Raw genomic sequence first — 13,460 nt, 5'->3', positions numbered from 1 at the left:
CGCGAGAGAACTGGAGTAAAACATCTTTCGAAGAGATAAAGTAGAAGGAAGTGTAGAATTGTTTGATCAAATGATCTCCTAACGAGGAAAAGTTTTTTCCGGTTGCGTTATCGAAACTGTACCTACTGCGCGTAGGATTCGAAACGCGCGATTCTGTCGTCTTTTTATTGGCTAATTACACGTACGTGTAATCACGAGGAGTAAAGTCGAGTGTTTTAAAGTGACACTGTGTCGCGGCGAGTACGTGCACGTTTTCTATTATTTTGTTAGAACTGGATGAAAATACGGGGGAATTTGATATTTCGTCGTGAAGATGAATTTTTTCCGAAGTTTGTCACAGTTTGGGAAAGAATCACGATCGGTTCACTCACCATTTCTTCTCCGGTTTGTCACAGAAAGACACACACGCGAGCGCGGTTAAATCGATCCGACGAAGACGAACGATACGGCGTTAATGGTAAACGAAGAGGAGAAGAAAGAACAATACTGTCTCGAGGAATCTTCGAACTGATTTGTTGCTCGCGATTTCGCGCGATCGACATCGTGTATCTGCTCTTATATCGGGAAATGTATACCGATACGTGGTACATGTATACCGACAGAACGAACACTCGAAAAAACCTTGACGATAAAGCGATCGTGATCCCAACATTTAGATTATGCTGCACTTCCGTTTGATAACGACTCACCTAGGGGGGATACGTCGTTGTCTATCGAGGATTTGTCGAATTGATCGAGGGCACCTGAGTAAATTTGGTACGATCGTTGTAAATATTCGGTGATATCTGTCGATAAAGAGAGAGAGAGAGAGAGAGAGATCTGAGCAGACGAAATTTCGACGACGTTATCTCTGGGCTGATTCTTTGTTCGATTAATATCCATTTCACTTCTCGAGCCTTTGATAATCGATGTATCGTTCTTTCTACGAGGGGACGGAGCTTCGTCGAGCTTACAGCTTAAGCTTAATTGAGGTTTTTATTATCCAAGAAGGTGAGTTAAGGTAATTGATACTGAATGAAATTTGAGAAACTCTGAGAAAAGAAGACAGCTATTTTTTTTATTTTTATAGTAATTTTGTGTATCAATAATTAGTTCAGTGAATGTCAGTGTTAAGGAGCATCAAATATTCGAGCTTAGAGCTTAAGCTTAATTGAGATTTTTATTATCGAAGAAGATGAATTAAGCTAATCGAAACTGAATGAAATTTGAAAAACTGTTAGAGAGGAAGACAGCTCCTTTTTTTTTTATTTTGATAGTAACTTTGTATATTAGTAATTAGTTCGGTGTACGTCAGCCTTAAGGAGTATAAAATTTTTCAAATCGTCGAATCCAATGGATTGGTTAGGGTAAAAATTCCACTCAGCATGGACGAAGCCGTGCAATTAACAATGACACATTCTGGTGGCAATAAACGACAATTGATAATTGTTACAATGTGCTGAATGCCAGTGCGATCAACGAAATTTGATAACGATTTACTACATCCACGATAAGGGAGATGGTTAGTATAAAAAGCATTCACAATCTACGTAGACGTGCGCTCATTTTTCTTCTACACATAATTGTATCACTGTGATAACGATCTTAGGGATTTTATTTTGTGTACCTAGAAAAGGGATTATTCGAATTTCATTCGTATTACAGAATATGATCAGTGAAGTGTGACCAAGTTGGCGATAAAATATGAAAACTTCTCGTTCAGATCGAAGAAGAAATTATAACCTCGAGGGTAGATTGATCATGGAGTTGAAGGAAGAGGGAGAAGAGAAAGAAGTAGCGAAATTAAGCGAAGTAATATCGTTTTACGAGATTTCTTCATCAATTTTTCAAGTAATTTTCACTTAGGTGGAAAGAATTCTAAAGGAATACGGCCTGAGTCAGACGGATTTCGAAAAATTGAGAGAAAAAAGGTTCGACGAAGTTAGCGAACGAGGAAACGAGATATTGAAAAATTTATCAATCACTAAAGAGGAGATAGAAGAAGCTCTAATTAAATTCGAACAGGATACTGAGCAGCTTGTTTCCAAGAAACACGGAGAACCTGTGAAACCTAAGGAAGAGACAAAGAAACTTGACCACGATGAAACAGAGGAGGCTTCAGGTCCTAGAAAAGAAATCGAGACTTTCTTACGCGAAAGATCGTTAAGCAAGAGCTTTATTGTAACCTTCCTAAAAGTTGGTTACACACAGGAATTTCGTAGGTAAACCATTTAATAATTTACTTACCTCTTTTTAAAAAAATATTATTTTTACATTTTTTCATCACTATTATACGCAAAATTTGACATCACATCCACAAATATACAGACTTTTAACTGCAATGGGTTTCGCAACCGAGGAGACAGACGAGTTACAAAGATTGTGGGAGCTTGAAATGGAAGATCGAAAGGAAATCGACTCTTTCACGTCTTTACCTTCTTCCTCAAATGAATACTTATCACCAGACGGTCTTTATTTGAAGAAATTGTTAAGCAAACCTCTGTCCCAAGCTCTCCGCGAAATCGTCGCGAAAAAACCCTTCGATCCTGTCGAATATCTCGGTCATTGGCTGTTAAATTATAAAGTTAAATATAATTTTCACCTGTCTCCATAGAAATTTCAATTTAGAACCGTGTAAAGTTCGATTTCTTCGAATTGCAGATCTGTGAAGAGAGGGAGAGACGAAGGAAGGAGTTCGAATTAGAGCTGATGCTCGAGAGGGAAAGATCGAAATCACTAGTGAGTGCAGTGTGCAATCTTTTGTATTTTTATAAAAATCGTACGATCTACATTTCATTTTTAAAATCGGTGCAACAATTATTAACAACATGTTTATACTATTCTAAATTTAAAAAAAGGACGAGGAAGAGGTGATGCCGATTCAACGGGAGGAAGAAGAGGAGGAGGAGGAGGAATTCGTCGACGATTGGAGCTTCCAGAACGACGAATAATTATGAAAAAAATCTTAACGGAGGAATTTTTTTAAAGATACAGCAATTTCGTTACTACGGAAGTGTAAACTAAAAGTGAAACGTATTAAACAGGAGGACGTTGCTAAATTAATTCGTCGTGTGTTACGATGTTAATAAATAAGAACTGTGTTCGCTTAAATACTTTCTACGGCAGTTACAAGAGATGTAAAATCACAGAAAACGAAATTCTGCAGTTTTGATCTTTCGGTTTTGTTCCTTTTTCTTCTGTACCTAATACAGTATCTTATGACACTAGAAGGAGAGACCAGTTTTTTTTTTCTTTCTATGAAAACTACGGACATCCAGTGTCATCTCTCTCATTAAAACTAAAAATTTTCTCCGTTTGTTTTATAAAATATTTATTTCTCTTGAACGTCGCGAAGGATGTCCGTACTTTTCAGTGTCAACGCTTTCAGTCTAGAGATCTGTACAACAATTTCGTAGAGATTAAACGTAACTACGGTGAAAAAAAAAAAAAAAGAAAAAATGCGTTAGAGATTGATTAACACCTACACAGGTACAAATTATTCGTGGGACGGCAAGCTGAGTTATAAGAAAAAGATCCTTCGTAAATCAACAACTCTGAACTGTACATAGGTTGTTTTTCTTTTCTGTTTTCATCTGTCTCGTTAAAAAAAGAAAACAAGCAGTTTAATGCCCACTATCAAAGCTATTCATCCAAGATTGACCATGATCGACCATGAGAAGTTTCGTGAAATCACGAAGCACAAGTAGAACATTTTCTATCCCATTTTGTCACACGAGTTTATCCTCCCAAGAGAGTAATACGTAAACGAACTGTTTCATCCTGGAGCAGTCTCGTTTCTCCCGGATTTTTCTCCTGGTCTCTTTAAATTCGCGCCAGGAGGCCAGCTCCCTGGAATTTCTTGGTCCCCAGTCGGCAGACGGTCTGAAGGCTGACTTGATCTTCTGTAAAATTTCACATTTCAACGGTAACGCGAACCGTGAATTTAGTATCTAGAGAGAAGAGTCGCTGATACCTCAGACAGGTCTACGTTTCTTTTAGAAATTATGGTGTAGGTCATCCAGAAGGGGACTTGCAGGACACCGAAGGCACAAATGGTCCATCCAGCAGCTGTGATTAAAAAACTGTTGTTGTAAAGTCTTTAATTAACAACGTTATGAAAACTTTATCAACGACCAGAGTTTATTGGCACACTTAATTCAACTTAATTTCCCGTTTAAATAAATTTCCTATAATTGAATGTAATATAGAAAATAATTTCTATTGATTATTTTCTATACAAATGGGTCTTTCTCAATATTAATATTCCGTGATACAAACCGTGTGCGCTGTCCGGATAAGAGATACCACTGTAAGTCAAGGGTCTCAGAGTGACTAAAGTATAAATTAAGATCACAGCCAGTAGAAGAGGGGTGAAAACACCCCAACAGAGCCTCCAATAAGCGGATGGTCTTCTTTTCAACATATACTCCACGTCGTCCAAGAAATTTTCCAACCCGTACACCCAAAAGACGCCAGTTATCTCCAAAGTAGCCAATATGAATACTACGAAAGAGCCTGCATAGTAATCTACCAGTTCCAGCATAAACTGACCACCCTGTAAGTATCCAAAAATAGCAACGATAGATCGAGATTCGTTCCTCGTGGATAATACGTGAAAACAAATTGATAATACCACTTACAGGTGTGCAATAAATAACTCCGACGCAAAATCCAAAGGTAACCGTGCCAAGTACCACATACAAGTGCTTCCAATTTGGGAATTGATCGTTAATAATGGTGATAATTGCGCCTGCTAGAGCGATAGCGCTTCCGATACCAAGGACGTAGAGCATCAAGAAGAATAATACGGAAAATAGCTGAAAAATGATGGAGATTTATTGGAACGAAAAGGATATATCGTGTAAATCATTCGAAATGGCACTTGCGTTAATGATAAATGATGCGTTAATTAATTACACGATTACCATACTTCATTCTTTATACCTTTACACCTGTTTCTTAATTGCTACGAATGACAAATGTGGCAATAATAATTTAACTTTGTAAAGTGTACACATTTTCTTCGTCGTTCTGTTTTCTTTTCCTTTTTTTTTTTTTTTTTGTTAATTTTATTCATGTTAAGTAAACATGTGAGTGGATTGTATACCTGGGGCAGAACAGTAAACTTCGCAATTGCATCCGGATAAGAGACGAAAGCAAGACCGGTTCCACCTCGTACAACATTGCTGATGTCCTCGGTGCCCAGTTCGTGAGCTAAATTCCCGAGGATGCCAAAAATGGTGAAACCGGCCATTAAACTGGTGAGTGCATGAGAGACGATTACACCGTGTTTTTCTTGCGTCGCTCTGAACTGGATCCAGAGGTTGTAATAAAACCACGTAATTAGCGATCGACAAAAAGACGTATCAATCTTTGTGTCTCTTAGAAGGTAATAGTAACCTTAAGAGAAATCCTGATATTTCAATATCGACGTTAATGTTAATTTCTTATTATTTTAACATTAATATTAATTTGTATTAATGACATTTCAATTCTCAATATTTCCCTTCTTCTACTACCTGTATTTTCATTTTTCCCCGATTTTTGCCATTCAGAAATTCGCGTTGGTATCAATTATCTCTAATAACCTGTATATATTGTGCCTAAAGTCGTTGTAGGATGAGTACATGACGACACCACCGAAGCACACCGACAGTGAAAAGAAACACTGTGTGACTGCAGCGTACCAGACGTTCGCATCGAATAGCTTCTCCCAGTTTGGCTTGATGAAGAAAATTATCCCGTTTACGGCACCGTCCAGGGTGACCGCTCTGACCAGCAGGCTTATCATGATGATGTAAGGAAAGATCGCGAGGAAATAGGCCGCTTTCCCCGAGCTCTTCACTCCACGTGCCAACACGCCGAATATGCAACACCACGCGACCAGAAGACAAATTGTCAGCTTCCAATCTGGCAGTCCTATACCGTCGTCTATACTTGGCTTTTCTTTCAACACTGTTATCCTAATAGAAAAGGAAAACACCGTTTCTTATTTACCATTCCGTTCTTCTAATTTACATCTCGATTATTGGTAAAAAAAAAAAAATTGTCTTTTCTTTTCTCTGATCAATGGTAACACTCGACGTTCCATTGTTTGAACTTTGGTGAAATTTGAAGATTTTTGTCGTATTTTCGTTTGTACATAGCTCTAGAGAGAGAGAAAGAGAAGCAGATGGGGAAAAGATTTACCTAAAGTAAAGTTCAGCAGAGCTAATCATGTTGGTACCGTTTCGTTCGACGATGTTGTACGATCCTCCGGAGTCCACGCAAGAATCTCCCCATTCTTCGAGGCAACTGGACCAAGGAAGGTGAGCTTGAAAGCTTGCGATTAGGTAGTAAAGGGTTACAGACATCAGGGAGCAGTAGTACGTTCCCACGGCGAGCATGGAGAACATTTGCGCCCAACCAACGCCTCGGAAACCGGGTGCTGTGAATTTGCAACGTGAAAATTTACCTGAGCGACGTTTCTGAAATTCACGAATTCGCGTTGATCGCCGAAAATTCGAAATTTGCTAATTAAGTAGAGTACGTGAGAAAAGTTTCTGAACGCAGATTGCGAGATGACAATTTTTTTTTTTCTTCAATCTTTCACATTTCAGACACTTGAGAAAGACTTCTTTACTGTCCTCCATTTCACTATAAATAAATTGTTAAACTCAGTTAAACTCTTCTGATTTATTAGTAGGATTTTAATACATTTATGGAAAATCTATTTTTTCAATTATACTCACAAAAATCCATATTCTTCTTATTGGTGTTCTATTAAGAGTACCAATAAGAATTGGCAATTTTGCTACTTCCACAATGGTTCCTACGCTCTAAACAACTAAACTACCAAAGTTTCATGCCGTTCAATCGCGATTGATATATAAGTAAGACCACGTGACCGCTGGATCCGCATACTTCACTCGGAACAACAAAGATTTACGAGACATAATTTAACCCTGTGCAAACCTGCTGTACCAAGGCAGGGACACGAGGTTCGACTTTGACTCGTGAAACCGGTCCACAATTATTCAAGCTTCCTGCTCTAAAGTTCGGCATCCTCGTAACTTTTCTCATTCGCGATACGTAAATACAAGTGAAAGGTTCATTTTCAAATGAAAATCTGCACACCTGCAGCCCACATTTTCACCGACGACCTGCTGCAGAACTGTCCCATAATCATTTCCAGGTAGTAGAACGGTTTACCAACGAGGAACAGGACGATGATGTAAGGTATGAGAAAGACACCGCCGCCGTTTTCGTAGGCTGTGAAAGGAAATCTCCAAACATTACCAAGACCAATGGACATAGCGATGCAGGACATCAAGAATTCTAATCCATTCCCCCAGGTTTGTCTCTCCGCTTCATTCTCTGTGACGGACTATGAAAATTCGGAGAAAATAAGTATATATGGATCGTGAGAGAGGGATCGTAATGGTGGATTGTCGAGGTAAGTCTTTCTGCAATTAGAATCCACTCACCATTTCCTCCGGAAGCGACGACGAGAGGGGCAATTTTCTGTTATCCTGGATCCCATAATTGAAGCTGAAGGAATCGGTTTCTTGAAACTGAAAGCGATATATTTTTTAATCTTCGTCTTCTTTTCTCTCTTTTGGCAGACTCGACGGATTGTTTAGAGGTTTAGTTACCTTCTCGTTTCTGTCTGCATTCGAATGTTGAAAATCATCGGTAGCGTGGCCATCGTCACCGATGAAAGCAACGTTCTGTCTTCCTTGCTAAGAGATAATTGGCTGGTAATAATATAAGCGTGTAATGTGGTTGTTTAAATGTTTAGATGAGTAGGTATCTGTACAAGAGTGGACTTTTAGAGCATTCGATTCTCTGTTTCGTAAGAAAAATTGCATAATTTGTGATTTGTTGCATGTCCACTTGCGGATACTCTATTCTGGCATCGTTATGCAGCTCGAGTGAACCATGACACGAAAGAACTAATACCTCTGCATAGGCATTCTCGTTTAGCTATCAAGGACGCTTTCCACACTGTGAAATACTACACGCGTAAGTGTAGTATTGTAAATCGCAGCTCCTGATGCATATAGCCTGCGTGGAAATTGCGAAATTTCGATGCACTTAATGACGTGCGAGCAACCTTTTTCTGATTAAACTATTAAACGTAATTTACCTTGAAAAATTACTACAAATACGATATTTGTCACGACAATTTTTTGATATTAACAAAATGCGACGTTTGTCTTTTAACATTTTTTTAAATCAGTGTAAAAATAAATAACATATTTATTTCTCACGGATTATCAGTTTTCACTTTTCTTTCATTTCTCACAGTTTTCCAAAGTTTTTGCTTTTTTCATTTCCCACAGTTTTCCAAAAGCTTTCACTTTCTTTTTCATTTCTCACAGTTTCCCAAAGTTTTCACTTTTCTTTCATTTCTCACAGTTTTCCAAAGATTTTACTTTCCTCTGTTCTCAGTTTCCCGAAGTTTTCGCATTCATTTCTCGCAGTTTCCCAAAGTTTTTACGTTTTTTTTCATTTCTCACAATTTTCCAAAAGTTTTCGCGTTTCCTTCTTTTCTCACAGTTTTCAATGTTACGAAAATACATCTGCTCAGAAAATTCTTACTTGCATTTTCTTCAAGAACAAGCGACGGGAGGAGGATTCGTATGGGTAAAAAAAAATCATCGTGCAATTATTTCCATAATCGCGATTGCAGTACACTCACAGTGAATTACCGCGTCATTACGCTGATAAACACAATTGTGTTGCTGCTGCATGCCGACGAATGTTGCTCTCCACGCATAATCGTCGGCGAGATACAGAACGTTCCAAACATTTTAGCTCATCCGTGAGCCATCGGACGGTATTTCAAAACGTTCCTTGGCACATGTGAAAACAGAGAGAACGCAACAGTTGGAGAACGAGTTAATGTAGCAACGATTGCAATCAAGGTGATCGTGGTTGCGTACAAGGTACTGTACAAGCTATCGAATTATGGTAAAAAATCGCGATTCTAATGCGTTGCAATCTATCTTGCCGATCTGATTTCGAAGCGTTGCCTCAGACACCCTAACCGATGGAAACTATGGGAGTCTAACGAACGATAATTGAGTAGAAAATCTAACAAGGTCAACAATTGCAACTTCCTCAAAGTAGAAAATATCATTTTAACGAAAATTTCGTTTGAAATTTAAAGAAGAAATTTCATTTGAAATTTAAAAAAGAATTCAGTCTCAAATTTACAAAAGAATTTCATTTCAAATTTAAGAAAAAATGTCATTTGAGATTGAAAAAGAAAATTTCATTTCAGATTCAAAAGAAAATCTAATTTCAAATTTTTACTCTACGTTTTCTACGCGACACCCTGTGCATTCTTATTTTACAGGGATCTGCAGCGTCTGGTACAGGATGATTATTATGTTCTATTGCATAAAAGAAGCCGGTCGAACGGCTTTACAATCGTTTTATAATGTCAAACGTGATACCATGTATTACTGAACCCCCTGGGACGATTAGAGGAGCTTTTATCGACTTCCGGATGTCGCGTTTTCATTTTTTCTCCATTCAAACAAGCTGCCTTTTCCACGGTAGACGCTCTTTATAATTATCATAAATCGCTCTCGGGGCAACATTTGAAACGTCAAATTAATTGGACGACGTTTTTACAGAAGCTTTTTAATCAGGCCTGCATCTCGCCGCGAATCGTCAAGGAAAATTACGAAATTTCGTGTCGAACGGTGGAAACTAACAAAGAGACTTTCACGATCTCGTTTAACATTTCTTTTTTTCTCTCTTCCTCTTTCTCATAAGACAAGGTTACTTCGCTGTAAAGAGCGATCGTGTCTTTGCCTTCTTAGTTATTCCCGAGTGCCGCTTTGACGTGATTTTTACGTAAAACCGAATACGAAGACTCCACGATGTTTCACAACGACGTTAATGTTAAAGGTAAATTTCGATTCGACGAGACACATTGATCGTGATTTATTCCACTCTATTTTTATCAAAGTGAATTAACATTCTCGATCCTTTGAGCAGAAATTTCATTGCCACGAGAGAAAAATAAAAAGGAAAAGAAGAAATAACTGGTTCCCTAATGGACAGCCACTGTGATAATACTTATACAATTTTGATAAAAAATCGTTGGACTTTCACGCGCACACAGGTGTATACGCTTTTATGTAAGCCGCTGTTGTAACGAATATTTGCTACCGAAACGATACTTTCACTGTACTTCAAAAATACAACAAACTTAATTTTCTACTTGACACATCATTTTAAACGAGATGTTTAACTTTCGAATAAAATGAAAATAAACTACGAATAGGTATCTGGTGTTTAATTAAACGATCAACAATGTCGTTAATAGTAGATCGTTGTAACAGAAGAATAGAAGAATAATGGTCCCCGATATCTAGTAGCAGTTTTACCTTGACAATTAAAGGCATTATGGTTGTTTAACGCGTACGTCATCCATTACAACCAGTTTGCCTCTAAAGCGCGAGAGGCAGGAAACTGCTCGCTTACGCGGAATTTCTAGAAATGATAAATCAATGCTGGTAATCGTGCGGAAATTTCACAAATCTCACTTTGTCGTTCCTTTTTTCTTTTTTCTCTCTCGCCGTCCTGGATAAATTCAGGAAAAATGAAAAATTCATCGCGTCTGTTGCGCAATATTCTTATTGTAGACGGTTTTGTGCAAGGTCTGTACAGCCTAGATACGTGAGTACGTTGGAAAGGATGACACTTTTTGGTTATCGAGACGATTATCAGCTCTTTGTGAAATTCGATAAGGTCCGATAAAGTATCTGTCGCGGTGAAATAAAAAGATCGAGGATCATCTTGAGCGAAGGAATTAATCGGTGATGAAAAAAGTAAAGAGCAAAGTGTTTAACTTCTTGCGAGATCAGAGCGAAGAAATGGAGGATTCGTTAATGGATCAAATTGTGCACCATAAATTCTGCTATGTGTTTTTTTATTATTCGAGATATCGAGTGCAGTGTTTTTCGTGTTGAACGTGTAGGTGTGTTTTTTCGAACATTGAATTGTGGAATTTTCAAAGGAGCAATTTTTTTTTTTGTGTTAATCTTTAATTTCTGTATGAATGAGAATTTCGTTACTGTATTAACTTTAAAATTTCTTTACTATACTAACTTTAAAATTTCAATACTACACTAATTTTAAAATTTCGTTACTGTATTAACTTTGAAATTTCATTACTATATTAATTTCAAAATTTCATTACTATATTCGTTTCAAAATTTCATTACTGTATTAATTCTAAAATTTCATTACTGTATTAATTTTCAAATTTCGTTACTGTATTAATTTCAAAATTTCGTTACTATGCTAACTTTAAGATTTCAATACTACACTAATTTTCAAATTTCGTTACTGTATTAACTTTGAAATTTCATTACTATATTAATTTCAAAATTTCATTACTGTATTAATTCTAAAATTTCATTACTGTATTAATTTTCAAATTTCGTTGCTGTATTAATTTCAAAATTTCGTTACTATGCTAACTTTAAGATTTCAATACTACACTAATTTTAAAATTTCGTTACTGTATTAATAAAAATTTCTTTCAGATAATAATCACTTGTTGCATTCGTATTTGGTGAACAATTATTTTCTTCATTTAAGGTAGTTTGTGTTTTTTGATAGTTTTCGAAGCTGCGAGTAGGGAATGTGAGAACGAACAGTGCAAGATCTAGAAATGTCAACGATGTTCTATCGCGTCGTCTTACGAAACACGTTCGCATGATCCATCGTTTCTATTGTTTTCACTGCAACAACACGCGGTTGTTGAAAATGTTGCCCGTACAACTAGACATTCGAGAAATTGATCGGTTGGAAAGAGTTTGAAAAAGTTATGCTTACTAAACGTGACTGAACTGTTGAAATAAAGCACGAACACCTTGAGGATTCATTAATATTCCATCTATTTCCATTCAAATAACGTTCCAGATTAGAAAGTAACATATGAATTTATTGTTTCAATTCTACCAACTTCTGGATGATTTATTATCCAATTTTACAATCTAAATAAATTGTACGTCACTTTACAAACGTATACTAAACACTTATTACCATTTTCTTACACATATTTCTAATTAAAATTCTCATTAATTAGAGGATCGAAGCTGTGTTTGATCTACAGAAAATACGAGTAAAAGAATGATTTAATTTTTTTAAATTTTCCACTTTTGTACGATAACTGAGATATCAGAGACACGCTGTAATGATAATATACAGGGTGTCAAATATGAAATTGCAATATTTGGTTCCAAACTGAGTTTCCATGTTTGCATGATAACTGACATAAGAGGTGCGCATCGTAATCTTAATATAGGGCGTGTGAAATTAAAAATTGCAATGTTAATGTACAAGGTGTGAAATATGAAACTGCAATGTTAATACGAAAGGTGTGAAATATGAAATTGCAATCTTAATATACAGAGTGCCAAGTATAAAATTGCAATGTTAATATACAGAGTGTCAAATACAAAATTGCAATGTTAATATACAGAGTGTGAAAAATTAAATTGCAAAGTAAATATGGAAGGTGTGAAACGTAAAATTGCAAAGTTAATATAGAAGGTGTGAAATGTAAAATTGCAAAGTTAATATAGAAGGTGTGAAATATAAAATTTCAATGTTAATATACAGAGTGTGAGATATAAAATTGCAACGTTAATATACAGCGTGTGAAAAATAAAATTGCAAAGTTAATATGGAAGGTGTGAAACGTAAAATTGCAAAGTTAATATAGAAGGTGTGAAACGTAAAATTGCAAAGTTAATATAGAAGGTGTGAAACGTAAAATTGCAAAGTTAATATAGAAGGTGTGAAATATAAAATTTCAATGTTAATATACAGAGTGTGAGATATAAAGTTGCAAAGTTAATATACAGAGTGTGAAAAATAAAATTGCAAAGTTAATATGGAAGGTGTGAAACGTAAAATTGCAAAGTTAATATAGAAGGTGTCAAAGATAAAATTGCAATGTTAATATACAGAGTGTGAAAAATAAAATTGCAAAGTAAATATGGAAGGTGTGAAACGTAAATTTGCAAAGTTAATACGGAAGGTGTGAAATATAAAATTGCAATGTTAAATATAGAAGGTGTGAAATCTAAAACTGCAGTGTTACATGGAAAGTGAGAACGATCGGAATTTTCATTGAAAATCATACCTTCTGCATCCTGTAGATATTCACCGGTATTTGAAACCGTGGCGGGAACGTGGAGCACCGGATATCCGATCGGGTGGCTGTATATCGTCGACGTGAAACGCGCGGAGGGTCTCGAACTTACAACTCTGTGACATCTATGGGAAGAGCAGGTCGCGACAGGTGTTACTACCTTGGTGAAGATCAAACAACTACTGACCTGCGATCAGCTGCTGCACGCTTGTCACGAAAGTAATCGAGGTAGGGATCGCGTACCTAAACTCGATCGAGAAGGGGGGAAAAACACGATTCCCGTTTCCTACCTGTTCCTCTTGCTACCCTTTCTTCC

General features: G+C 36.7%; 1 protein-coding gene across 1 annotated transcript; it reads right to left on the bottom strand.

Annotated features, from left to right (window-relative positions):
- Positions 1 to 3,707: 3,707 nt before the first annotated feature.
- LOC108578831 (sodium-dependent nutrient amino acid transporter 1-like) lies at positions 3,708 to 13,195 on the bottom strand. The gene is made up of 11 exons (XM_017942237.1): positions 13,136 to 13,195; positions 7,614 to 7,700; positions 7,446 to 7,532; positions 7,096 to 7,345; positions 6,169 to 6,406; positions 5,542 to 5,942; positions 5,087 to 5,250; positions 4,620 to 4,796; positions 4,258 to 4,534; positions 3,953 to 4,047; positions 3,708 to 3,881 (listed from the first exon to the last, which is right to left on the bottom strand). The coding sequence occupies exons 1-11, from the start codon at positions 13,142 to 13,144 to the stop codon at positions 3,708 to 3,710; spliced, it is 1,959 nt and encodes a 652-aa protein (XP_017797726.1). The 5' UTR covers positions 13,145 to 13,195.
- Positions 13,196 to 13,460: the final 265 nt, after the last annotated feature.

Source organism: Habropoda laboriosa, unplaced genomic scaffold, assembly GCF_001263275.1.
Source record: "Habropoda laboriosa isolate 0110345459 unplaced genomic scaffold, ASM126327v1 scaffold62, whole genome shotgun sequence".
NCBI classification, from domain to species: domain Eukaryota; kingdom Metazoa; phylum Arthropoda; class Insecta; order Hymenoptera; family Apidae; genus Habropoda; species Habropoda laboriosa.
This window is presented reverse-complemented; position numbering and strand designations above follow the sequence as displayed.

What these genes read in the sequence shown, in the direction of transcription:
- LOC108578831 (XM_017942237.1), bottom strand. An exon ending in GAGTTATTTATTGCACACCT is followed by an intron (nt 4,535 to 4,619) that starts GTAAGTGGTATT and finishes GGATACTTACAG; the next exon opens with GGTGGTCAGTTTATGCTGGA. An exon ending in TTATCCGGACAGCGCACACG is followed by an intron (nt 4,048 to 4,257) that starts GTTTGTATCACG and finishes TTTTAATCACAG; the next exon opens with CTGCTGGATGGACCATTTGT.